Raw genomic sequence first — 25,659 nt, forward strand, 5'->3', positions numbered from 1 at the left:
AGGTAGATGTATAGATTTTAAATCTAAATTGGATGACGATTTGAATAGAGAAAGACTGGTACAGACTAGAAAGTAATTAGAATCTAAAGGTACGTCTATATAGAGTGGGTTTAAGTGTTTAACTATATACTATTATTAGTATTATTATACACGATTCGGTCATTCAATCACGCCGATACGCTGTACAACTACCGTTGTGGCGTCGTGCTAGATAGTAGATATGCGGGAGGGCAAGTTGCAGCAGCTGGTGCCCTCGACACCGCCGCGCTATAATCGTTCGATTCGGAGTCGACCGATGCAACGCGCACATAAGAATGCGTTTCGAAAGGTCAACGCGCCCAAAAATAATGGTACCGTTGCGCTGCGTTGCGTTCCGTGTCGGTCCGACTCGCGTCGTCGAAATTCCCCCGTTAACAGCGCGCAGTGTATGAGATTATACGACGTCGGAACTCCGAACTTCAAACGTTCGTGATACCGCGATCAGCGGAATTAGTGAAAAAAAATTAAGTATTTATCAGTGGCTTACTCCGAGCTCCTGACGACGGAGGTAATTACTTAAACGATAAATACGCGACGAAAGAAACGTAAAAGAAAAGACGTTGAGCGGCCGTTACACGTACGTCGAATTGTTAATCCGATCCGTTGTGATGGGCGCATCGGGTGATTGGTCTGTCGGTCCCGGAATGGCGCGGGGTACCTGAAACCACTGACGTCGGACCAGGCTCAGCGTACTGCTCGCAAACATCAATTTAATAATTAATTTCGGTGAGTGAATAATGTGTAGCTACTGTATCCATAACAATGTTTCATTCGAACGAATAACTCTGTTGAGATGTTTATGTCAGTCACCCATCAGTACTAGTCACCAATAGACGTCGGATATGATTTTTGTTATATCTGCACATAGATTTTATTAAATGGTTTCTACACTGATCACTGACTGTCTAGTGTCTATTCAGTTACTACCAGGGACGTTTTATGCAATGCGGAAAATTCAATTGTATACATAATGTTTGGTTAAGTTAAATACAATGCTGGTTTTGTAACGCTATATACAAAAATGAAATATTAAATTTAGCATGATTAATTGCAATTTCGATAACTCATAATATAATTTTTAACATATTATTGTAGAATGTAATGACTGAATTGATCAATTATTTTAATACCGTGTATAGTGTATAAATTGGTAGAATTAGTTGCTTAAAATTATAATGATTTGGGCTAGAATTTTGATATTGTTATTGTAGAAAGTACTACAAACTGTGGTTCTATAATTTTTAGGTATATTTAGTGGTTATCAAAACACATTACTAGTATTTTTTAAATTTTATCTAAAATGTGAAAAAGTACAAATTATGTATAATATATATGTATATATACATAATAATCTTTTATTAATAATTAATAGCTTAGAAACAAAATATTCTGTTGTTACTTATGGAAGTGTATTGAAATATTAGAATTTATGGTTTATGCATCATTGAGAGGTGGTCAGTATAGAGTAATAATCTGTTAGTATTGTGATATACATTGTTATTATGTTAAATTTGAATTTTGGTATGTTCTATAATTTACTTTTAATTTTTTTTAAGTACCTATTTTAAGATTTTATGTACTTATATTTTATATTATTGTAATGGGTAACTACTATTCATGTTTATTTATTTATTTTAGTACTAAAATTCTAAAAATATTTGCTCTTTCAATAATTAACTATTTTTTTTCATTATAAAAATAAAAACAACCAATAATTTTGATGTAATAGTTCTTAAAATTATCAGTTAGTCATAGAAACAAGACTAATAAACAAATTATACAAAAATGAATGGGTATAAATTATAACATAGTTGATGTGTTTATAATTTATATACAATTAAATCAATTGCTATTTTACATAATTAAACAGAGGTTTTTGAGTTTTTAGGTGCATTACATTTACATATAAATTATAATAAATATTAAAAATCATGATAAAAAATTCTAATAATGATTTAAAATATATTGTTTTTTTTTAATTGTTTTGTGTTACATAATATGATATATTATATGAAAATATAAAAATAAAAAATGTAATACATTTTTATTGATATAATTTTATAGAAATAAGCTAAGAAATTATATTTAATGATTTTTTAAAAGATTGTTAAATTTGTATCAATAATACTTGTATTTATGAACATTCATAAAATTTGAATTAGTTATTGTATTTTTTTTTTTTTTAGTTATTTAAGTTAAATTTTCCATCATTTATAATTAGGCTGATCAAACAAATAATAAAAAACTTTTTTGTCAGTTGTATTAATTGTACATTGAATTTCATTTTATTAATTTCGACAGTTAATTTAAAAAAAATTTTAAGATACTGAAATTATTTTCAAACTAGGAAGTCCTTATTCATATTTATTATTTTAGTTTGATTCTAACTTAACTTTTTTTAACCCATCAATAATTTAGTTATGTAATCTTAAGTATTTGAAGCATAACATGACATTTTGTTCTTTAATAACATTATTGTATTAACTTATTAGTCAGCTTTGCATCTTTTATGTATTGAACAATCAAAGGTGCTGAGTTTATAGCTTAAGAATATTATAAATTAATCAAGATAAATTAAAACATGATAAAATTAGGACATCCTCCAGTTATTGAATTTTTGGTTGGCTGGGAATTTAACAAAATTGAGGTCTTCACTTATTACAATCACAAATGACACAATATATAGAGTAATTCATTGGGTATGTTAATTTCTTTTTTCTTCAATATTGCTATTAAATATGATTTTTAATATTTAAAAAAAAATTTAAGACCATATTGTCCATATTTTGAAATTTTTGAAATATTTCTTAATACTTGAGGAGTGTTCTATGGAAATTCAAAATCTTTTTTTTTTTAATGAAACTCCTTTTCTGTTGTTAATTACTTAGTGAACATTTTAAAGTAGTAAAATTAAAATTATTTTTGAATTATTTAAATTTGTTAATAGTTTAACGATAATGAATTTAAAAGATATGATTATGGTGACTTATACATTTTAGTAATAAATATTAGTCTATAAACATTTATAATTTGTAAAAATGATCGAAGTATAATAAACCCTAGATCCAACATGACATATATTTTTTACAATTATTATGAAGCAATTTTCAAGGACTTTATCCTAATATAATTATTTTATTAACTGAAAAATTATTTATTTGAATTTTGGATTAGATACATTATTATTTTTTTAAAAAAAATCACAAATCATTCCCAAATAATTTTAAGCAATAAAGAGGGTTTTTATTAATAAAACAGTAATTTTTATCCCCACAAGAGATTTCTTAAGTATTACAAAAAATCTTAAGAATTTGATGAACTGCAATACTGAAGTAAAAAGCATTGTGAATCAACCTATTTATGATTTTTATTGAAAAAAAACTTATAATTTAATTATCCTTATAGATTATAGATGTTTATTGATAAATATATTGCTTTTAGTTTCTATATTATGAATTAGGAAATATTTAGCATAGTTTATAATAATATGCCTGGGATATTGGTTATCAAGTGAATAAATAATAATATTATGTATTATTTTAGAGACCCAAAATTAGTAAAATATACTTAATACTAAAATAGAATAAACCTGATGTACTATCATGGGTGTATTTAGGTTAGGTTTTTATATAGGAATGGGTACTTTAACTAAGATATATTTCTTATCAAAACTCATGTACTACTAATGACACTAACTTTTATTATTATCTTAGTTTAATGCCTAATATTTTTTAATTTATCATGAGATAATAGTTTAAAAAAATTGATATACATATAATATAATAATTCCTATGTATTGAAAATTGAAATAAAATGTTTTAACATTTTCTCATACTTTAATAATAATTAAATTTAACTTGTGTACAAACATTAAAAGTACATTGCTTCTAGTTTATCTTTTCTGAACCTAACTATCACGCTTGCTCCATCGATTTTTGCAAATTTCAAAAAAACTTTATCAATAATTGAATTTTTAATTTATGGAGTTTAATATTTTAAAAAAATAATATGTTAGTAGAAATAACACTTGTGGTTCTTGTTCTAGTTATAATACCACAAAAAAAATTTGTATATAAATACTAACATAATATAACATTTAGTTATACTTTTCATAATTACTTACTACCTGTACTATCAAGGAATAGTCTATGATTAATACATATTATACCATGCGATTGTGATAAGAAAATCAAAATTTTAGTATAAAGAACATTTCTTTTGCAAAAGTTATGTTTTATCAACTAACAATAAATTTCAATATCTTTCTTGAATATTAATTATTAATAGTTGAAAGGAAGGACGCTAGATCCCACTGTCTAGTTTGCCTATTCATTTTTACACGTCAATAGTAATGACTAGGGCCCAGTTTTATATACATTTGCATGTTTTTTCTGTAAAGTCCAAAAATAGCTAGGTAAGCTACAAGTTTGATTTGTAGTCAATAGATCCTAAATATAAAGATTTTGCATATTTTGTCATTTTTTGACATGTACTGTATATTTCTGTATTTTACGATATTTTCATTGCATATATACGGTTTTTAAATGCAAATATGTAATATTTTGCTTATTTAAATTAAAATAACATATTTATAGTTCACGTAATTTGACAAAATCATTTTCTTATCTTATCTGATACCTACCAGGACAAGTAGTAATCTGTTATTGAGTAGATTTTAATGAATCATACATTCGTCATGATCTGTGTGTGCATACATTCATTCAATTTTATTTATTTATACTTAATGAAAATAAAACACATTTTTTAATCAATATTTTTTGCATATTTTCATATATTTTTGTATATTTAAAGTGCATATTTGAATGATAATCAGTACATAATTGCATGCATATTTAATACATTTTTAGTGCATATAATTCCAGCCCGAGTCAGTCATCACTGATGATTGAGATTGTCTATTTTTTTTTATTTAGGGAATTTAAAAATTAGATATTGGGCCCAGTCATATAAGTTTTTAAAGATTTTTTGTTTAGTTCATTATTGCTTAATATTTAAACTACATAATTGTATTACAATAATAAAATAATATTATTAATATTATAAATATTAGGTATAATATAATATCTTAAAATTATAAATATCTTAAGCTTAAAATATTATTTATATTTATAATTGATTATTATAATTATTTAATATTATATAATAATTATTATACAGGCAATCATTATTTTTTAAACATTTTCTTTAGTTTTTATTTTTTTCAATATTTGACATGTAATTAACTATCTATTATTTATTTACTTGTTTGTTTCCTACAGTTCAACGTTTATTTGAGTTCATTATTATGAGATTGAATCTTACTTAATCATTTAAAAATATTTTTAATTTTATAAACATTTAATAACTGGGTATAAAAACATATTATTTAGTATTGTAGAAAAAAAAAATGTTATAAATTTAGTGTTCGATCTAGGTCTTTAAGGTATCATTTCACTGATCTCAATTTTTATTATTTTTAATTTGAATTATTGAATTAAAAGTATTTCATATTTATTACTCTTAAACTAAAAATAATTAAAAACATAATTAAATTATGATATATTTCATTAATATGCACATTACCTTTGATGATATATTTTTAATTAAATTTATATTTTTATAGAAAATTAAATTTTAGTTATTTTTGGATGTATCAACTGTATAATATACATACAATTTTTTAAATGTTTATATCTTTAGATTTTTTGGTTGCAAAATCACGGTAATGCCATGACGGAAGCTGTAACTGATATAAAACTTTTATCAGGTAATATGGTACAATTTTATATTTTTATTAATTACTTATTTTTCATTATTTTTTCAATTACATTTTTTAGGTGATAATCGACTGAGGCAGTTGGAAGCATTATTTTTAGGAGGTCCAATACAAGGACAAGGAAAATGCTTCAGTATTGAAACCCTTTTAGATGTTTTGCTTGTACTATATGATGAATGTAATAATTCGTCTTTACGCAGAGAGAAGACTGTATCTGATTTTATAGAATTTGGTATGCATTAATTATTGATTATTGATAAAAATAAATAACAGATATCTACTATATTTTTATTTTTACAAATTCAGTCTAATTAACATTGAATCATACCAAAGTGTTGTCAATTATTATAGTTCTTCTCCAACTCATTTAAGTCTTCTTAGTATGTTAAACAAATAAATGTCATCATTTACGTTTATTGTATCGCATGTTATATTATGTATACTGTACAGCTTGTAGAATGATTGAAATCAAAGAAAAAAAACTGATTATATAGACTATTACTTAAAATCATATTTTAAATGTGTATTTTACTAATTTCAGTAAAACCTGTGGCATTATGTGTTAAGTCATTACGTTTGACTAGAGATGATTTTGAGACTATCAAAGTAATTGGCCGTGGAGCTTTTGGAGAAGTGTGTGTTGTACATATGAAAGGAACGGATAAAGTTTATGCTATGAAAATTCTTAATAAATGGGAGATGCTTAAAAGAGCTGAAACAGCATGTTTTCAAGTAATTTAATAATTTTAATACTAATATAATAAAGTGTTTAATAATAATTTAAATAAATAATTATTTATATATCATATGCATTTTTAGGAAGAAAGAGATGTTTTGGTATATGGTGATCGTAGATGGATAACTAATTTACATTATGCTTTTCAAGATGAAACGAACTTGGTAATTTTTTTGTATATCATAAAATAAAATAAAATCAAAACAATATACTTATACAAGTTATGTTATTTATTAATTCATAAATACAATTTCATGTTTCTTTAAGTATCATAAACAGTTTTTTTTTTTTTAATGGTATTAAGATTGGACACAAATTTAAAAAAAATTTACATATGATTATTATATCAATATATATTTGTTCTTAAAAATTGTAAAAAATGAAAATCTTAGACTAAAAATATTATCTTTAAAAGAATGTTAGCACACAATTAAATTTCTCTCTCTGATCTACATGTTATCATAGAAGCATTGTGAACTTGCATCTAATAAAATCATTGTTGTGTTGCTATTTTTAATATATTAGTTGAAATGGATTGATATATTATCTCAAATGTAAGTTATTAAATATAACTGTGTAAAATATCACAATTTTTAAATGCCTTAGATATGCGGTATATCTAAACTTAAAAGTATATCATATACCTGTAAGTTCAATAATAGTTAAATTTTATCTCTTTTAATATTCTTTTCTACAGTGTTAAAAGTTATAATAGTTTTTTTATAAATATTATAAATTGGTTTTATTTTGACAAGTTTAATTTTAAGTTTAAATTCAAAATATAACTTATAATGTGTCATATGGTTATAATTTAAATCAAATTTATTATTAAACATTAATTTCAGTATCTTGTTATGGATTATTACTGTGGAGGAGACTTATTGACTTTATTAAGCAAATTTTTTGATCGCCTTCCTGAAGATATGGCCAGATTTTATATTGCTGAAATGATATTAGCAATTAATTCAATTCATGATTTACATTATGTTCATAGGTGAGTTATTATATTTTAATAGAAATGTATTAAACAGCTTTAGTAGAGTTTCATTGTTGTATGTAAATAAAATGCTATAACTAGTTTTATTGAATAGTAATTAAAAAACAATTTTGTTTCCTTGATATTGAGTCAAAGTATACCACCCATTGTCTCTAATAAAGTTTTCACTGTGTTGTTGTAATTTGTACTAAAATAAGAAGTCATTTTTAATATTTACAAAAAATGTAGACTTCAATCTACTGATTTTAGTTTTATGTTGTTCATTATTGATCTTAATATAATTTATTTAAAGCTTTAAAATCATTATACAATTACCACTTTAAAAAAATATTATTAAACTTTAATCCTTATATATAAATTAAGTTGCATACTCAGCGTAAAAAATATTTTTATGAAGTCAAAAATATTTATAATAAAGTCTCAAAATCAACATATTTTTATGCTAAAATCATAAAAGTATTCAATTTAAACAGCCAAAAATAAACCTTTAATATAAATAAGAGATATGATAATGCAAAAAATTTGTGTTTTAAAATTTCAATTTTGTACTGATATCTTTATTTATCCATTTAACGTAAAGGTTAGAAAATTATCTATGTTCCTTAATTTAAAATATTGTGAAAAAAAAAAACTAACAAAAGAATACAGGTAATGTTCTTACTTTTACATTTGAATTGGTCAATTAGATTCTTAATTGAGCATTAATAATCTGTGTCTTTTTATTATTGTATTACTATCATTTACTTAATGTATTTTGTGTATAAATATATTATAATTTATTTTTATATAAATGTATACTAACATCATAATGAAAAAGAATAGAATTTAAAATTATCTCAGATCACAAAAACTGAACTTATTATGTCAAAAATACACAGAAAAACAAATCTAAAATGAATGAGGTTTTTTTTTAATGCTAGGAGAGATTTTATTTGGATACTATTTTTATCTCGACAATTATGGTCAGGACGTTTATAGTCAGGTAAGACATGGTGTTTGTTGCTAAAATTCCCTGGTGGTCATCCATCTGGGAACTAACAACAAAATTGCTGGCTGAATACCAGCGCCTCCAGTCCATTTTTATCTATTGTCCCATACTAAGTAAGGTTAAAATAAGTTATTTATTAATACAAAACATTTTTTTACTAAAAAAAGTATTGTTTAAATGTAGTAAAATACATTTAATTAGAATCTTATTATAAATATTACTCAAATAAATTATTATTTTATTGATTTAATAAATTATTTCAGTATCTAGAATTTTAATGATTAAGTATTTAATTTACAGAGATATCAAGCCTGATAATGTACTATTGGATGCTAATGGTCACATACGTTTGGCTGATTTTGGATCATGCTTAAAAGTGGGTTCAAATGGTTTTGTTGAAAGTAATGTTGCAGTTGGTACACCAGATTACATATCTCCAGAAATATTACAAGCTATTGAAGATGGACAAGGTTGTTATGGACGAGAATGTGATTGGTGGTCGTTGGGAGTATGTATGTACGAAATGATTTATGGAGAAACTCCATTTTATGCTGAATCTCTTGTACATACTTATGCTAAAATAATGAATCACAAGGTAATTATATTCATTTTTCAAACAATTTATCTTAATATTTCTCTTCTAAAACAAAAAAAAATTATCATTTTTAAATATCTTTTATAAAAACTAAATACTAATTATAATAAATTTAAAAAATATATTATTTTTATTTTTCATTGTTTATTTTGGTATTATATAAATATCAGTATTGTGTTTTATTTAAATATTTATTTATTTATGATTTATGTACTGAATTATCTATATCAATTCAAATAATATAATTTTTTTTTCTTTGATATTTAATATTTTTCTTATAGACATAGTAATCTAAATGACCCAAAATGTGAGGTTAATGTCATTTTTTATTGTCTTTTACTGACTAATTTAAATATAACTATTGAGAATATACACTATTCTTATATTTTATAGTGTCTGTATAGTGTTTTATATCTGTTAATTATGAACAATTTTCATACTAATTATATTCACTTTCTTTGGTTGATATTCATCAACATACAGAAATATAATATTATTTGTCAAAATTAAACAAATTTCTCTCATAAGCTTTTTTAATCATAATTTTCTTTTACTATATAATTTAACTACTTACTATATTTCAATACTTGATCAGGGGCATTATTCGACTTTTTGAAAGGTATGCTAACAATAAGGTAGGCCAAAAAATGTTCAGTAGGCCAATATATTATATATTTATATACTAAAGTTATTACAAAAATAAAATTTCATCAATATAGTATATACCTAATAATACCAAGTTAATACCTACATTATTTTAATTAAAATTTAATTATTTTTATTTTAGACAATATAGAAAATATAACAAATCCTGAAAGTCTTAACCAAACATATGTAGCACTGAGTGATTTTCAGTACTTATTCTTAAATTCTGTCTCCTTTGATAAAAGTGGTTATAAAATGGTTGCATTCGTCTGTTAAAATTTAGTCTTTTTCAACATCTGAAACCAATCTAAATTAAAAATGTGTTATAATATTGATAATTATTTATCATGTAATAAATGTAAAATATGAAAATTATTCTAACTTTTTGGCTACAACATTGCAAGTGTCTGATATTTTGAGTGTTAAGTAAATTAAACAATATTAGAATACGGGTTTCAGCTGTTACAGCATAGAATATACCTAATTTATTTCTAAATTATAATTTTATACACTATTCTGGAAACAACAAACTATAATAATAATGTTGTCTTGTTTGATCATAATTATTATAATTTATAATTCATAATCATCAATGCCAGCTAATAATTTTTGAAAATAAATGATTTTAAACTGTGATGTTAACTTACAAAACATAAATACACAATAAATGAAAAATACAAATAAAAATAAACCAATTATTATCTATCTCAATTTAAACAAAACAAAAATATTAAAGCAATTAGGCATTTTTTAGTAAATTTTCAATAAAATTTAATACAAAATCCGTAAAAAAAAAAAAATTTAATAAAAAATAGGAGTTGGTATTAGATTCTACTTTGTGACCTTTAAAATTTAACACTCTAGGTAATCACCTATACTGCCTATATGCTGACTCTCTCAATGCTCGAGAGTTAAGAATAATTCTATATAAAAAGAAAAGAATAATTATTTTTGCCTGGCACAGAAAAAATTATAGTCTCGCCAAATTGTATCTTGATAAATTTTAGATATGCATAAGCATACCCTGCAATACCCCTAATGACACCCCTGTACTTGATGAAATGAGATATTGATTGTTATGATCAATAGAGATGATATGTTTGTGTGTATTTTACAATTTATAATTTTTTTTAATCAATATTTTAGAATTGTTTTGATTTCCCTAATGACCAAGAAGTACAAGTTTCTGAAGAAGCAAAAGATTTAATGAGGAAACTTATTTGTAGTGCTGAACAAAGACTAGGTCAAACTGGCATCAATGACTTTAAAGTAAATTAAATCATAATATTGATAATAATTTTAATAATTATTAAATTTTAAAATTACATTTTCTAGGAACATAATTGGTTTATTGGTGTAGATTGGGACACTATTAGAGATAGTGTAGCACCGTATATTCCTGAAGTATCTAGTCCAACTGATACCAGCCATTTTGATGTTGAAGAAATTGATATTAAAACTGATATATTTCCTCCTACTCCTTCAAATCCTATATTTTCTGCTCTACATTTACCTTTCGTTGGTTTTACTTTTACTCAAAACAGCTTTGTATCAGATCTGGGATCTATTGGAAAGTCTCTTTCGTCAGGAAAAACAACTAAAAGAATGCGATCTCAAGAAGGAAAAAATGAAGTAGAAGGTTGGGATAATATTATTTGATTTCTTTTACTAATTTAACTTTTGAACAGTTCATCAGAATTTCTTTGTTAAATAATACTATTAAAAAATTTATTAGAATATACATTTTTGAAAATGTTTTCTGTATTTTAAATGTATTCACTATGAATTATTGTTAAAATAATTGCTTGTTAATAAAATACATAATCTAGGTCTTCCCAAATTTTTACTATGACATTTTATTGCCTTAGTAATATGATACTAGTTCTATAATAATTAAACAATAAATTTCACAGTATGATTTCTTGACAGCGTCTAGTGTCAATTAACAGTTTAGGATATACTCAATATTATATAATAGGCATGCCCAACCTTTTTCAATTGGTGGGTCACATTCAAAATGTATATTTGTACTGCAGGCTGTATATGTTTCATGGGTTTTTTTTTTTGTTCATTTCGATAAAATATAAACTAGCCATAGGTATATCTATTGTACTTAAACTTCTTATTAAGAATTGGCGTTACACATTTCACTCCGAACATTGAAAGATTGGTTAAAGAAAAACAAGCCCAAATTTCTCACTAATTTTTTTTTATTAATATTCTAAAATCCAATGCATTTTTTTTTTTTATAAAAATTCAAAATTGTAAAATATTTTATATTTTTAAAAACTTAATAAAATACATTTTTTGTAAATAATAATTTTTTTTTTTACACGGGTCGGTTGGAACACCTTTGCGGGCCGCGGGTTGGGCATAACTGTTATATAGTATATAAAAAGTGCTAGCAGACAACTGTAACTACTGTCTAGATGCAACAATGCATTTGTACTTTTGATGTTAAGAAGTAAACTTTTGATTCTGTGTTTAAAAATCTGAGAAATAAACACAACAGCACTATAATGATTTTATAATCCAGTTTGAGGCACATTTACATATTTTTATACAACTATTTGTTTATGTTGATTTTAAAATTAATTAACAATACCAAATAGAATATATTTTATTTGTTTTATTTTTATGTTATTTAAAAAAACAAAAACTTGGAAGAGATAATCTTAACATTGTATTAATAAATTTAATAATATTTTAAATAAAAATCTAAATGCAAATTTTAAGATGGGGTCCTAATTGAAAACAATTAACTATATTAATAAAATTCATTAATATAGTATAACTTATTATGTTTAAATATTAATTAATAATTATTTATGTTTAGATTCTGAAGATCAACTAAAAAAATATAAAGAAAATAAAAAAACTCATAACGCTTCTTTTAGTGATGAAAAAGAATTGGATATTATAATAAAAAAATTTCAACAAGAAAAAGAAGAACTCCAAAAGGTAAATAATAAATTTAGCATTGAATTTTTATTTATTTATTTGGATTTAGCATTTATTTAAAAATAAAAATACTTTTATGAACTATTAATTTTGTTTAGTAATCACATCTAACTTACAGAAAGTAGTTTAATAATTATTTAACTTAATCAAGAAAAAATTAACCATTTTTAAATAAAAATATAAATATTCTATTCATCAATTTTATTTTTATTTTATATTACATATTGATTAATAAAAAAGTGTTTAATTTTAAATGCTTAATAAAAAATTTAAGTACAATGTACAACTATTGTCATATTGAGTTTGATGTAAAAATTAGATTTATCATTATATAAAATATAAGACCCTATTGTTTTTTGATTCAAGATATAGGATAAAAAATATTAATATTTTAGTGACAAATGTAGTATTATTTTCAATATTGTTAAATTGTTTGGTATAATATAATCAAAAAAAATTTTTTCTAGGAAAAACAAGAAACTCAAGAAAAATTAAAAGCTCAAGAAATAGAATTAATGGATGCTATGGGACAAAAAAACAATGCTATGACTGAATACGGTCATGTTACTAATAAGTATATATTATATATTTTATTCTACTAATTAAAAAGAGGGTTTTTTTAAAATGTTAGTGGTTTATAATTATTTCAATTATTTCAGGTTATCAGAACTCAGGCAACATAAACAAAAGCTTTCCAGACTTGTTAGAGACAAAGAGGAAGAATTAGAAGAGGCTATGTCAAAAATAGATATATTACGTCAAGAAGTTCGTCGTTCAGAAAAAGTCCGTAGAGAGCTTGAAAGTCGATTAGAAGAGTCTTTAGCTGAAGTCATTAATGAACGTAAATTGCGCGAAAAAAATGAAGAAATGTATCATCAAGTAAATAAATTTTAATTATAAGTTGGAATATCAATTGATTTGAAGATAACTATTTAACAAAAATATTATTTTTAGTATAAAATTGAAATTGAAAGATCTAATCCTCCGTCATTTGCTGGCAATAATTTTGAAACTAATGAAAACGCTAATCAAAGAGCAATGCAAGAAATAATTCGGTATGTTAAACATAAAAAAAAAAATTAATATATATATATTTTTTTTTTTTTAATTGAACTTAAGCCCGGCAACTAGGATCATTAGCTGTTTGTAGGGGTTATGAACTATGGTAAGGGGTAAGGTTGGTACGGTAGGTTGTATTTAACGATTGTTACGGTTGATAGCAAACATGTGTATGTGTGGCAAGGTTTTTAACCACTATGATCCCGAGTGGTCACCCATCCAGCAGCTAGTAGCTGTGGCCGTTACTTACTTTCAGTCGCATTTCGCGACTGGTAGCAGCCAACGCGCCACGCCAAGCCACAATATTTTTTTATATGTATAGGATATGAACATAACATTCTTTATTATTTATAATAAATCTATTAAACAAACATTTTGAATTTAGAACTCTGTGGAAGTAATGATATTTATTTTTATGAAAAATTTTTTAACATTTATATTAAAAACTACATATTTTGGTCTGTTCACCAGTGAGAATAAAATATGCTATATTAAGAATCTCAGATTTTAGAATTAAAAATAGTAATTTTAGTAAATTAATAAGTATCCGATAATCTACAAATATTGACCAATTTTATTTGATTATTAAAATTATTGTGTATTAAATATCTTATGGTTTGTTAAACTGGATTATTCTTACATATTTGTCATTTATGATTACATTTAAAAATGTGTAATTGCATAATGTATGGTTAATTGTTAAACATTTCATATTTATAATTTATAAAATTCTTCTGGTATCACCTTTATGAATAGTTTGAAGCTTACTTTAGTTTCAAAAGAAAAATATTCTTTTAATTAAGTTTTAATAGAATTTTTTTTTTATTATTTCAAGATTTTTAATAAGCTATTATTGTGGATTTATTAAAATTATTCAAAAAATATTGTTACAATTTTTTTTTTTATTAACATTGAAGTAAAAAAAATGTAGGCATATGTTGTACATTTAATGACGAGTTGGTCACTGTTTTGATGAGCGCGTTAAATTTGAATTGAATGATATATCATAGTGTATAAAAAAAACGATTCTGGTTGAAGACAGTGTGTATATCACTTAGTATATTTTATGGTATATTTTTGATATTAAAGTAATTTATTTTATGTTTAGTATTACGGTGAGTGAGAAATTTTTGTGGAAGATTATGGAGATGTATCTCTCCCCTTGACTTTTCTTTAGCTTACATTTATATGATTATAGATGTGCTATATTTATTATTTATCAGTAGGTAATAACATGTTGAGACATTGAGTATTGAAATTTTAGTAATATACCTCTCTTAAAGAAATTCTTAATACACCACTGCAGTGAGTTGATATAGTTTTTCCCAAAAATATTGAATTTAATATGTTATTAATAGGGTTAAGATGTTTATGACTTTAAAAACACTAAAAAATGCATGCAAATATGCACAATAAATATCAAAATATGTCCCTAAAAAAAATTAAATGTCTTTTTAAAATTAGTTTATTAAGTACTAATCCAAAATCTATTCCTTATCAATTTACAATACTATTTTTTTAACTTTAGACTTAAATACAAATACATACAAATATGAGATTTTTGAAATTAAAAATATAGGCATCACCACACTATCACGATCATCATTCATAAACATGATTATATTGATTAATAAACATAGAGTTATAGTAAAGATAAATAAGTAATAAAGATAAGTTAATTATATAAATTACATGTTTTTTCTCGTTTTAGTTAATAATGAAACCAACAATGTACCTATAGGCACATATTGATGTTTATATTATATTTAAGTTATTTTTTAGCAGAATATGCATTTATTCATAAAAATCCCTAAATATGCAAAAACATGTGAAATAAAATTGAATATATCTGATTCTATGCCATACAAAACTAATTTATTACTGAGTTGGCAATGTGTACGACGAAAAGAAAAAATATGTAAAAGTCATAAACATCCTAACCCTAGTTATTAATATAATTAATATTTTTTTTATTGATTTGTTAAGGGTCTGTAATATTATGCTTTAAAAAATATATATATATAAATAGATATAAAATGTAAATATTATTGAATTAAATGTATTATATTCAAGGCTTGCATTTGAAAAATAAATTTGTATTACGTTATTCAAAATTAAAACGTTATTCGACTTTTGCATTTATCGTTATTCAGAATTAAAATTTTTAATATATTTTATAAATTATAACTATTAAATGATTGGAAATTGATTATTTCATTTAATGATATAATATATATAACGTTTTGCGTTATATTTTGTTTTATGATATATATTTTGTTAATCATCATGTTTTGTTTTGAGTTATTTAACTATTTATGTTTATTGTTTTTCGTTATAATTAAGTTACAAATCTCAATTGTTTTTTGTCAAATATAACGTAATTACTTATTATAATGTTAGCAAGCCTTGATTATATCTGATATTAGCTCATCATATCTATACGACATAAATGTACCCATAAATATTTTAATTTAACAGAAACTATAAAAATTAATTTGTGAATTTATTAATTAATGAATATAATTTATTTAATTAGATTGAAAGGAGAAATTGAACGGTTAGAAGTAGAATATAATGAAAATATTAGCAAAGAACAAGCAAAATATAATTTGGATACAAATAAATTGAAAGATCAAATATTTGAAAACGAAGTTATTCAAAAGTCTCTGGAAAAAGAAGTATGTTTCTTAAATTTGTTTGTCATACATTTTACATTAAGCTACAATATTATAAATGTATAAATATAATTAAATTTTATTAATAATGAATATAAAATTATTTATATAATGTATACTGTTTAGTATATATATTATAGTATAATTCAATAATTTATTAACTAAGTTAAGAAAATTAATATTTATATTGACTAAATGTTATTTAATATATAAAAAAATTTCAGAAAAAAGAAAGTAATGAAATAATTCGTTCAATTGAATTTGAACATAAAAGATTAAAGGATGAATTACATGTAAAAAAACAGACTATTAATCAATTGGAATCTCAAATATCTGACATAATTCAATGGTAAAAATTAAATATACATCTTAAATACTATGTTTTTATTTTATTAATTTCTATTTTTAGGATTAGTGATGAAAAAGATGCTAGAGGATATTTGCAAGTTTTGGCAGCAAAAATGAAAGAAGAATTAGAGTATTTAAAACAATGTCCAAATAATAATGGTCAATCAGCTTTAGTAAGAATGATATTTATTATATTTTATTTTTTTCATTTAAATAAAATTTTATCGTAATTCAAAAATTTAGAATTTTTTTTCATTTGTTTTATAATAACATTATTATTATTGTTATTATATTAACTAAATTAATCATTATTATTTTGATATAAACATACCTTAACCTGTATTGCTTTAATTTTTTATTTTATAATAATTGTTGAACAAAAATTTTTACTTTATTCAACTGTAATGAATATTTTGCCAATTTTATTTTATTAATTGGTATAATTTTAAACTTTTGTTTAATCATAGGCCATTTATCAGTTATTCATCATCTTATATAAACATCTTAGAATCATTTATAATCAAGTAAATATTTTTGTTATTAAAAAATTATAATTTTAGGATAATAGTTGGAGAAATAGAAGAAGTCAAAAACTCGATAAAATGGAACTTTTAAATCTTCAAAGTTCATTGCAGTCGGAAATTCAAGCTAAGCAATCAATAGGTGAAGAGTTAAGCAAGACTCGATCAGAGTTGATTGCAATGCAAAAGTATGATTTATCGAGTATATTTATATATATATATATTAATTCATATTTTGTTCAAAGGACATAATATTATGTATTTTTGGTAGACATTGGTAATTTTGAAAAGGACCTAAAATATTTTAAAACATAATTCATCAATTAATCATTTCATGGTTTAATGTATTTCTAATATTATTATCTTGATTAAATGTATATTATTTTGAGAATTTATAATGAATGTCAAAAATGTATTATAATTTTAACTGGAACCTAACTTTAATCTTTAAATCATAAAATTACTCAAAAAATTACTTATAATTTTTTTTTTTTTTTATTGTATTAACAAACATAAAATGAAACTGAAATTATTATATTAATTCCTAAAGTTCTAGAAATGTCTATAGATTTTACTTTATGATTTGTGCATTTAGTTATTTTCAATGAAGTTTGAGTTTAAATTTTGAAGTACATTTTTAACCAAAAAAAAAAAAAACAAAATTTATTTTTTTAATTAGTGGCAATTTTAAAAAGTTACATAAAATTATTTTATACTATGAAAAATGTTTAAATTCAGATGTTATTTTTGATATGCAAAACATTTTTCAAGACGTTTAAAATTAAAATTAAATCCCCTACTAATTTTAATTAAATTAACAAATTTATCTATTAATGAAACATATTTCATAATATTTCAGAGAATTAAGAGATTTTCATCAGCGGTATGAATCTTTGGTATATAATATGAAAGATAAAGATGATATGATAAAAGAATTACAAAATCAGCTAGATGCCAGACAATCATGTAAGATAAAATATTTTGATATAGTTTAATATTAGTGTTTTCATAGTGTAGTGTCCCGGCATAGTAAATATTTGCGCTTTAAATTTCTCCCTATAAATATTTGTAGGTTAGTGTTCATCTTATGTTTCTATTTCATATAATTACAGATTGACTGATATCTATCTAAAATTCCTGTTATACTATATTATCATTTACATTTTATTGTAGGCTCATAAGCTATGTTTAGAATATAATAGGTGCTTTTTCTATTCCATATTAGTATGTAACCAACTTCTAAGAAAAAGCAAACAAAAATATTATTTGATATAATTAATTTTAGGTATAAATATATAAAAATCTGTTGTAAAAATAAATTATGTATTAGATAATGGAAAATTGATTATGGCTATGTGATGGACATTGATTTATATGTGCAAATTTTATAATTTTTCATTTTAAATCTGAAACTGGTTTCTGCACAAAATATTACAGTAATGATCTTTGTTTGTGCTACAATATTCTGTTTTCATATCTATATATTATTTTGTTATTGCTTAAAATTTACTCGATTCAATACAATTCAAGTTTATAAAAATAATATTTACTATTTGTATATTAAAAAAAAAAAAAAAAAAAAAATATGAATAAACCATAAATTAATGATAAAAACTACCAATGTGGGAAACTTTTTAAAATTAATTTTCATATTTATTGACAATCTGCAATTTATTATTCAAGAAATTCATGTTGACTTTAAATATGATCAAAACACAATTTGAAATGTTTTTTCTCTATGTAAAATTGTATGCAATAAATTGTATTTATTCTAATTTTGGTTTGTCAAGAACAAAGTAATTTATTATTAAAAGATTATTAAAATAATAATTCTTGGGTTGGTTAGTGACTTAAATATTTTTCAGTTTGCAATATTTGCCATCAGTAAAAATTGAGATAACTTATCTTACAAATTAAATAACTATTACTTTGGATGATAAAATATTATACTTCTCTGATTGAGCTATTACACCATATTTTTAACCTAAGACAACTGGTGCTGAAGCTCTCTAATGGCAATTTAATATTGAAAATGTATATCTATAATTTGTTCACCAATGAGTAGTTATATTAGTATTTCTAATACTAACTGTGGCACACTGGTTGTAAAAATATAAGCAAATAAGTTTAATTTTAGTGAATTTGAAAATTTGCATAGCTTAAATAATGTTTTTAATTTTAATTAATTTTTCAGCAACAATATTATGGAATACATTTTAATATTTCAGTTAATAATTTTAGTTCAGGTTTTTAAAATAGGATATTAATTAGTAATTATTTATATATAATGTAGTATCTATAAAATAAATAATTGACCTTTATTATTTAAGTTAATAAGATAATTAGTGTGGTATAAAAAGAATTTCAGTACTTAACCAATTTAGTTTAAATGTCCTTATGAATGATTTTAGCAAATGTAATCGACATTGTTACCATTGTGATGGGAACATTGTTTATGCATCTAGTGTTCATGTATAGCTATATTAGGATCTTTAGCATTTGAAATTCAGTTCTTGATATTATTACTGGGTTGAGCTTATGGGTCAAAATGAACTTCAAACTTCTATTGTGGGATTAAATAATGATTCTTGAATATAGATCATATGTGTATGGATAATTGGTCTTCAGTCTACAATTCTAAGTTTCCTCTAATACGAGATCAACAAAAAAAGGCCATGGGGTATTCAATACTTCACTGAGCCATATAAAAATTTAACAATTCTACTTAAAAATATAACACATGTTTAAATATTTAATATTATTTATAAATAATAATAAAAATATATATATGTATAGTTTAAGAGATTTAAGATTTTAATCTATTACGTGATAGACATTGATTTTTTGTTTTTAGGCTTATCATGTTAGTAATGATTTTTAAACATTTATAACTGTTCAATGTTAACTTTAATAACCTATGCTGTAACAATTATAATTATTATGATTATAATAATTTGTTTTATTTAATTAGGCAAGTTGCCTTTGTTTATTGGATTATCGAGTTGTGTTTGGGGGCTCGTCATTATCTTATTTCAATACTATCTCTGACTAGAACTTCTTTTTTCAATAGGTTTGTAATGATTAGATTAATGTGTGAAATCATCTTGCTGTTAACCTTAACCTAACTGTTTTATTAACACCACTAGAAGTTTGAAGGAAGTTACCTAATTATTTATTGAAACATTCATGTTTATGTTTAATTTATGTAATTTTTGAATTTAAGTAATAATTGCTAGACTTGTGTATAATATGTTGTAGTGTGATTACTGATAAGATGCAATGTAGTGTATGTACATTTTATGTAAGTACCTAATTACGGTTTGATGAAATATATAAAATGTAGAACACATTAAAACAATAAATAAATTAGATAATAATAAAAGTATATATAAAAATTAATTATTTATTATATTTAATGTTATGCATGAAATAGCATCACTTCTGTTAAAAAATTATATTAGTGTAAAGGTCACTATATTGGTCATCTACCAAATAAAATATTAACTTATTTATCATATTTTTTAATTAAACAAAAATAAATTGATTTAATTTTGTCCTTAGTGCGTACATGTTTATTTATTAAATAATTTATTAATAAATGATATTCCAAATATTTTTTGATATTAAAACATTAGTTACTCATTAAAAAATTAATTAAAAAAAAATCTGATTGTTCAAGCTTAAAACTAAAATATTTGTTATGGATTTTTATATTTGAATGTAATAAATTCGTTTTAAACATTATTTTTTTATATACCTTTAAAGCTAGAAAATAATTGTATGTCTAAGTTTTTAGTTATTGTGTTAATTAAATATGTTTTAATTTTTACTAAATCTAGTTAATAACTACATTGTTTGTATTTATTATTTTTTTGTGTTATAATTAATTTTTTTATAGTTTTAGGTCAATCTTCATGTTCACCGTTATCCTACTTAGATCACTTTTTAAATGAATCTGCAACTGGAAATAGTAATAAATCTAATTTAAATGATAGTATTGATAGTTATGACAGAAGCTTTGATGATAATAAAGCACTTTCAATTAGAAAGTCTAGCTTTTCAGATTTCAATAACACAGTCAGTGGCTTCTATTATTATTTAATTTTATTGTTTATTATCTTTTTATTATTTTATATTTTTATTTTAGAACCCTAACAGTTTAATTTCTGAAAAAGGCAAATGTCATCAGTTTGTAGTTCGAACTTTTTCTTCTCCAACTAAATGTAACCATTGTACATCATTGATGGTTGGTCTTGTTCGGCAAGGTGTAATATGTGAGGTGTGTGGATTTGTGTGTCACACAATTTGTTCAGACAAAGTACCATTGCTTTGTCCAGTGCCACCTGATCAAAGTATTTATCTATATTTTAATAATATCTAAATAAAAAAAAAAACTTATTAACTATGTAATAATTATTTTAGCAAAACGACCATTAGGAATAGATCCCACACGAGGTATAGGTACTGCTTATGAAGGTTACGTCAAAGTACCTAGATCTGGTGGTGTTAAAAAAGGATGGGTGAGACAGTTTGTGGTAGTATGCGATTTTAAATTATTTCTATATGATATTTCACAAGATCGAAATGCTTTACCTGCAGTAACTGTATCCCAAGTATTAGATATGCGTGATCCAGAATTTGCAGTCTCTTCTGTAAGAGAATCTGATGTTATTCATGCTGGAAAAAAAGATATCCCTTGTATCTTTCGTGTATGTGTTTTGAAAGTCTATGAATTATTTATAAACCCAATGTTTGATTTTTTAATTTGTTAATTTTTTTTTTAGATAACTACTTCACTTTTAGATCCTCCTGGAGTCAAAAATCAAACATTAATGTTAGCTGATACAGAAAGTGAGAAAAATAAATGGATTGTCGCTTTAAGTGAATTGCATAGAATTTTGAAAAGAAATAATTTACCCAATACGACGGTAGTAAGAATTCAAATTATATATTTTTAGTTTAAGTTTTTATCTAAAATAGTTATTGTTCTTATTAATTTAGATATTTAAAGCAAAAGAACTCGTGGATAATACAATTTCAATCACCAAAAATGCCATGGCTAGTGCTATAATTGATCCCGATCGTTTAGTAATAGGAACTGAAGATGGTTTGTACTGTATAGATTTAGATCAATTAGGTGCGTATTGTTTTTAATGATATAAATAAATTTTGTAATACAACTTTTAAATATTTAATTTTACCTAATTTTTGTTAAATTTCACTAGAAATCGCCAAGATTGGAGAAGCAAAGAAAATTTTTCAAATAGATTATATAGCCGAAGAGCAGCTTATTGTTGTGTTATCTGGTAAACAAAGACAAGTTCGTTTAATTCCAGTGCGTGCTTTAGACGGAGATGATGTTGAATGGGTTAAGGTAGTTGAAAGTAAAGGTTGTATCACATTCTGTACTGGGCTGATGAAGAAATATCCTGGCATGACAAATCTTCAGTATTGTTTATGTGTTGCTGTAAAACGGCAGGTAAAATGAAGAAATCTTTAAGAGGATGTTGTAACAAAATGTTTTGACTTAATTTTTTTTGACTAAAACAGAAAATATTATGTGGAGAAGAATCCATTTTATTCTATTATTTTTAATATTAGAGTGAATTTATCTATATTATCAATTTTAAAGTTTAAAACTTTATTAATTATTATAACTTTTTTTTATTTATAAGCTTTTTCTTACAATTTTTAAATGCTCATTACTTAAATCAAAATTTTTTTTAAAAAAAAAAAACCTAGTAGGTGCTCTTAATAATATTTTTATCTATACATTTGATAATAAGTCAGTTCGTTCTATAAATAATAGAAAAATAAAGTAAGACAGAGTCAACATATCTGAGGATGATATTTTCTTAACTTATATTAATTAAAATTAAAATTTATTAATTTACATTGTAGAATACTTCTCAGGTGATTATTTACGAGGTTACTAGGACTAAATTGAGGCATAGGCGACTTAGAGAAATAATGCTACCATCTCAAGCACAAAGTTTAACTATATTTACTGATGGACGGTTATGTGTCGGCTACCATTCTGGTTTCAGTGTATACCATATAACTGGAGATCATCATCCAATCTGTAATACTATTTTTAGTTATATAAAAGGTTTTATATTTATAATAATATTTGATTTATAGCTTTGGTACACCCTGATAACCATATGATGGGTTTCTTATCATACTCTGCAATGGATGCAATCAAAGCAATTGAACTTCCTAGAGGAGAATTTCTACTCATCTTCCAATCTTTAGGTATTTTTGTAGATTCTCAAGGTCGGAAATCAAGAGACCGAGAAATTATGTATCCTAGTGATCTTATTGATGCTAGTAAGCTATGTCATTTTTAAAGCTTGTGATTTATTTAATATATGAAGTATATTTTAAACTAAATTTGTATTCAAATTACCACAGGTTATTGTGATGGTCATTTATTGATATATAGTGAAACTCATATAAATATATTTAATGCCGATAGCGGTGATTGGATTCAAACTTTGAACTTACGAAATTCCCATCCTATTAATAATACTGGCTCATTAACTGTGTGTTATATTGATGACTTACCGTGTATAATATACTTGTCCAATGTACACCAAAGTATGCTAAAAAAAAAAAAATGTTAAAAAGTTTTTTCTAATTTGCAAAATTGAATTTTTATTAATTTAGGAGAACTAATCAACATCAGATGGAGAGATTTAACAGGTAATATGTCTATCCCACGGACCAGAAGACGGTTTTCAATGCGCGAAGGACAAAAAGCAATTAGAGGGCCTGATCGAAGGTCTAAAATTATATCAGCTCCTACCAATTTTAACCATATCAGTCATATGGGACCAGGAGATGGTATACAAATTCAAAGATTGCTTGATTTACCTACAACTGTTGAAACTGCAGATTCTATGCCTCCAACTAAAGTAATAGTTGCATTATATTTATAATTTCTATGGTATTGAAAAAAAAACTAAAATGTATTTATTTATAGCCTCTTCAACCATTTACTTCTACTACTAGTAAGCATTCATTTCAAATTGCACGAAGTCCGTCACAGCAACATTCTACCTTGAGTGGTAATTACTTTTTTATTTAAACGAATAATAATTTTGTATTAAAACATGTTCATCGGGCTTATTAGAATAATATTATTAAAATAAATTTAATTTTATCATTTATCAACTAAAAAAATTCTTAATGGTGGGTTACTCACTATATTTAATATGAATAAAAATTGCAAACATTAAAACCAAAATAAAAAGACTTGCCTGTTAAAATAAAAAAATTAAAATCAATTTTGCATTTTTAACTATCAACAAAGCATTAGTAACATTTAATAAACAATATAATTGTATTTATTACAATTAAAATATTATAATTTAGACAAGTTCAAAATGGCAAGAGCAAAATATGTGATTGACATGACTCGTCAGTCACCCGAAGAAAGTAAAAATTTAATATTACGATCAGATATTAATAAAACTATTTATCATCCAATTATTGGTAAGCTTGGCATGATTTACTATGTAGTTGTGTGGACTATTGTAATATTAAATAATACCTGTAGCATACATTAAAAGTTTACTAGCCAATAAAAAAGATCTTTAATAATTTGTCATAACATACATAACTTAAATAACAGAATTTAACTATTCATTTTTTTATTATTTTTTGTTATTAAGTAAGTTAAGTAATTGTTCCTTAATAATTACTATTTAAGAATTATTAAATTATTTAAAAACATATAATAATCTTCTGTTTTATTAATTTTAGGATCCACTGCAAAAAGATCTTACATAAAAAAGAAAACAATACTCCCACCAAGAACACCAGAATCTTTTGGTTCTAACTATTCTCATCATCACTCAGACACAGATCTACCACCAAATATGTCTCATTCATTAAATCGCAGCATTTCATCTTTAAATGAATATAAAGTAAGTGGTCTAGATAATCATACATTATTTATAATATTTCAATAATTACTACTAATATTGTTGATAGGATCATCAGATTGGTAGTTCGAGGCATTCTGTAGCTTCAAACAACAGTAGTAATACAAGCACTCCTCCAAGTCCTAATCGTGAGCATGGGTCATCTAGTTATGATAGTTAATAGTTAAATGTATAATACATATTTTTTATCAATATGATAGGTTAAAACATTATTATAAGTATAATGTGTTATTTAATAATACTTTAGTGTACTAACACATACATAATTTTTCTTATTAAAATTATTGATGGATATCTAAAATCACTAATAATTGTACGATCAATTTTTTTTTGAAATTATTAACTTGTAAAAACTAATAATGAAATAACA

At 23.7% G+C, this 25,659-nt stretch overlaps 1 protein-coding gene across 5 annotated transcripts; it reads left to right on the forward strand.

Moving 5' to 3' along the window:
- Positions 1 to 441: 441 nt before the first annotated feature.
- LOC112593878 (serine/threonine-protein kinase Genghis Khan) lies at positions 442 to 25,659 on the forward strand. Of its 5 annotated transcripts, none has more exons than XM_025338460.1 (32): positions 442 to 765; positions 5,740 to 5,806; positions 5,877 to 6,047; positions 6,357 to 6,547; positions 6,635 to 6,715; positions 7,397 to 7,545; positions 8,837 to 9,131; positions 10,923 to 11,045; positions 11,112 to 11,415; positions 12,613 to 12,737; positions 13,205 to 13,311; positions 13,397 to 13,616; positions 13,692 to 13,792; positions 16,333 to 16,474; positions 16,696 to 16,820; positions 16,881 to 16,992; positions 17,380 to 17,528; positions 18,200 to 18,306; positions 21,239 to 21,417; positions 21,488 to 21,692; positions 21,763 to 22,049; positions 22,125 to 22,271; positions 22,342 to 22,477; positions 22,566 to 22,819; positions 23,254 to 23,422; positions 23,482 to 23,670; positions 23,755 to 23,940; positions 24,010 to 24,257; positions 24,326 to 24,410; positions 24,718 to 24,837; positions 25,108 to 25,271; positions 25,339 to 25,659. In XM_025338460.1, the coding sequence occupies exons 2-32, from the start codon at positions 5,770 to 5,772 to the stop codon at positions 25,447 to 25,449; spliced, it is 5,019 nt and encodes a 1,672-aa protein (XP_025194245.1). In that variant the 5' UTR covers positions 442 to 765; positions 5,740 to 5,769; the 3' UTR covers positions 25,450 to 25,659. The 5 variants fall into 5 exon arrangements, with proteins under 5 accessions (XP_025194245.1, XP_025194244.1, XP_025194242.1 ...); XM_025338459.1 differs by having other exon boundaries at positions 443 to 765; positions 22,125 to 22,268; positions 23,242 to 23,422; XM_025338457.1 differs by having other exon boundaries at positions 443 to 765; positions 23,242 to 23,422; positions 25,339 to 25,449.

Source organism: Melanaphis sacchari, unplaced genomic scaffold (genome assembly GCF_002803265.2).
Source record: "Melanaphis sacchari strain LSU unplaced genomic scaffold, SCAv2.0 Contig212_pilon_pilon, whole genome shotgun sequence".
NCBI classification, from domain to species: domain Eukaryota; kingdom Metazoa; phylum Arthropoda; class Insecta; order Hemiptera; family Aphididae; genus Melanaphis; species Melanaphis sacchari.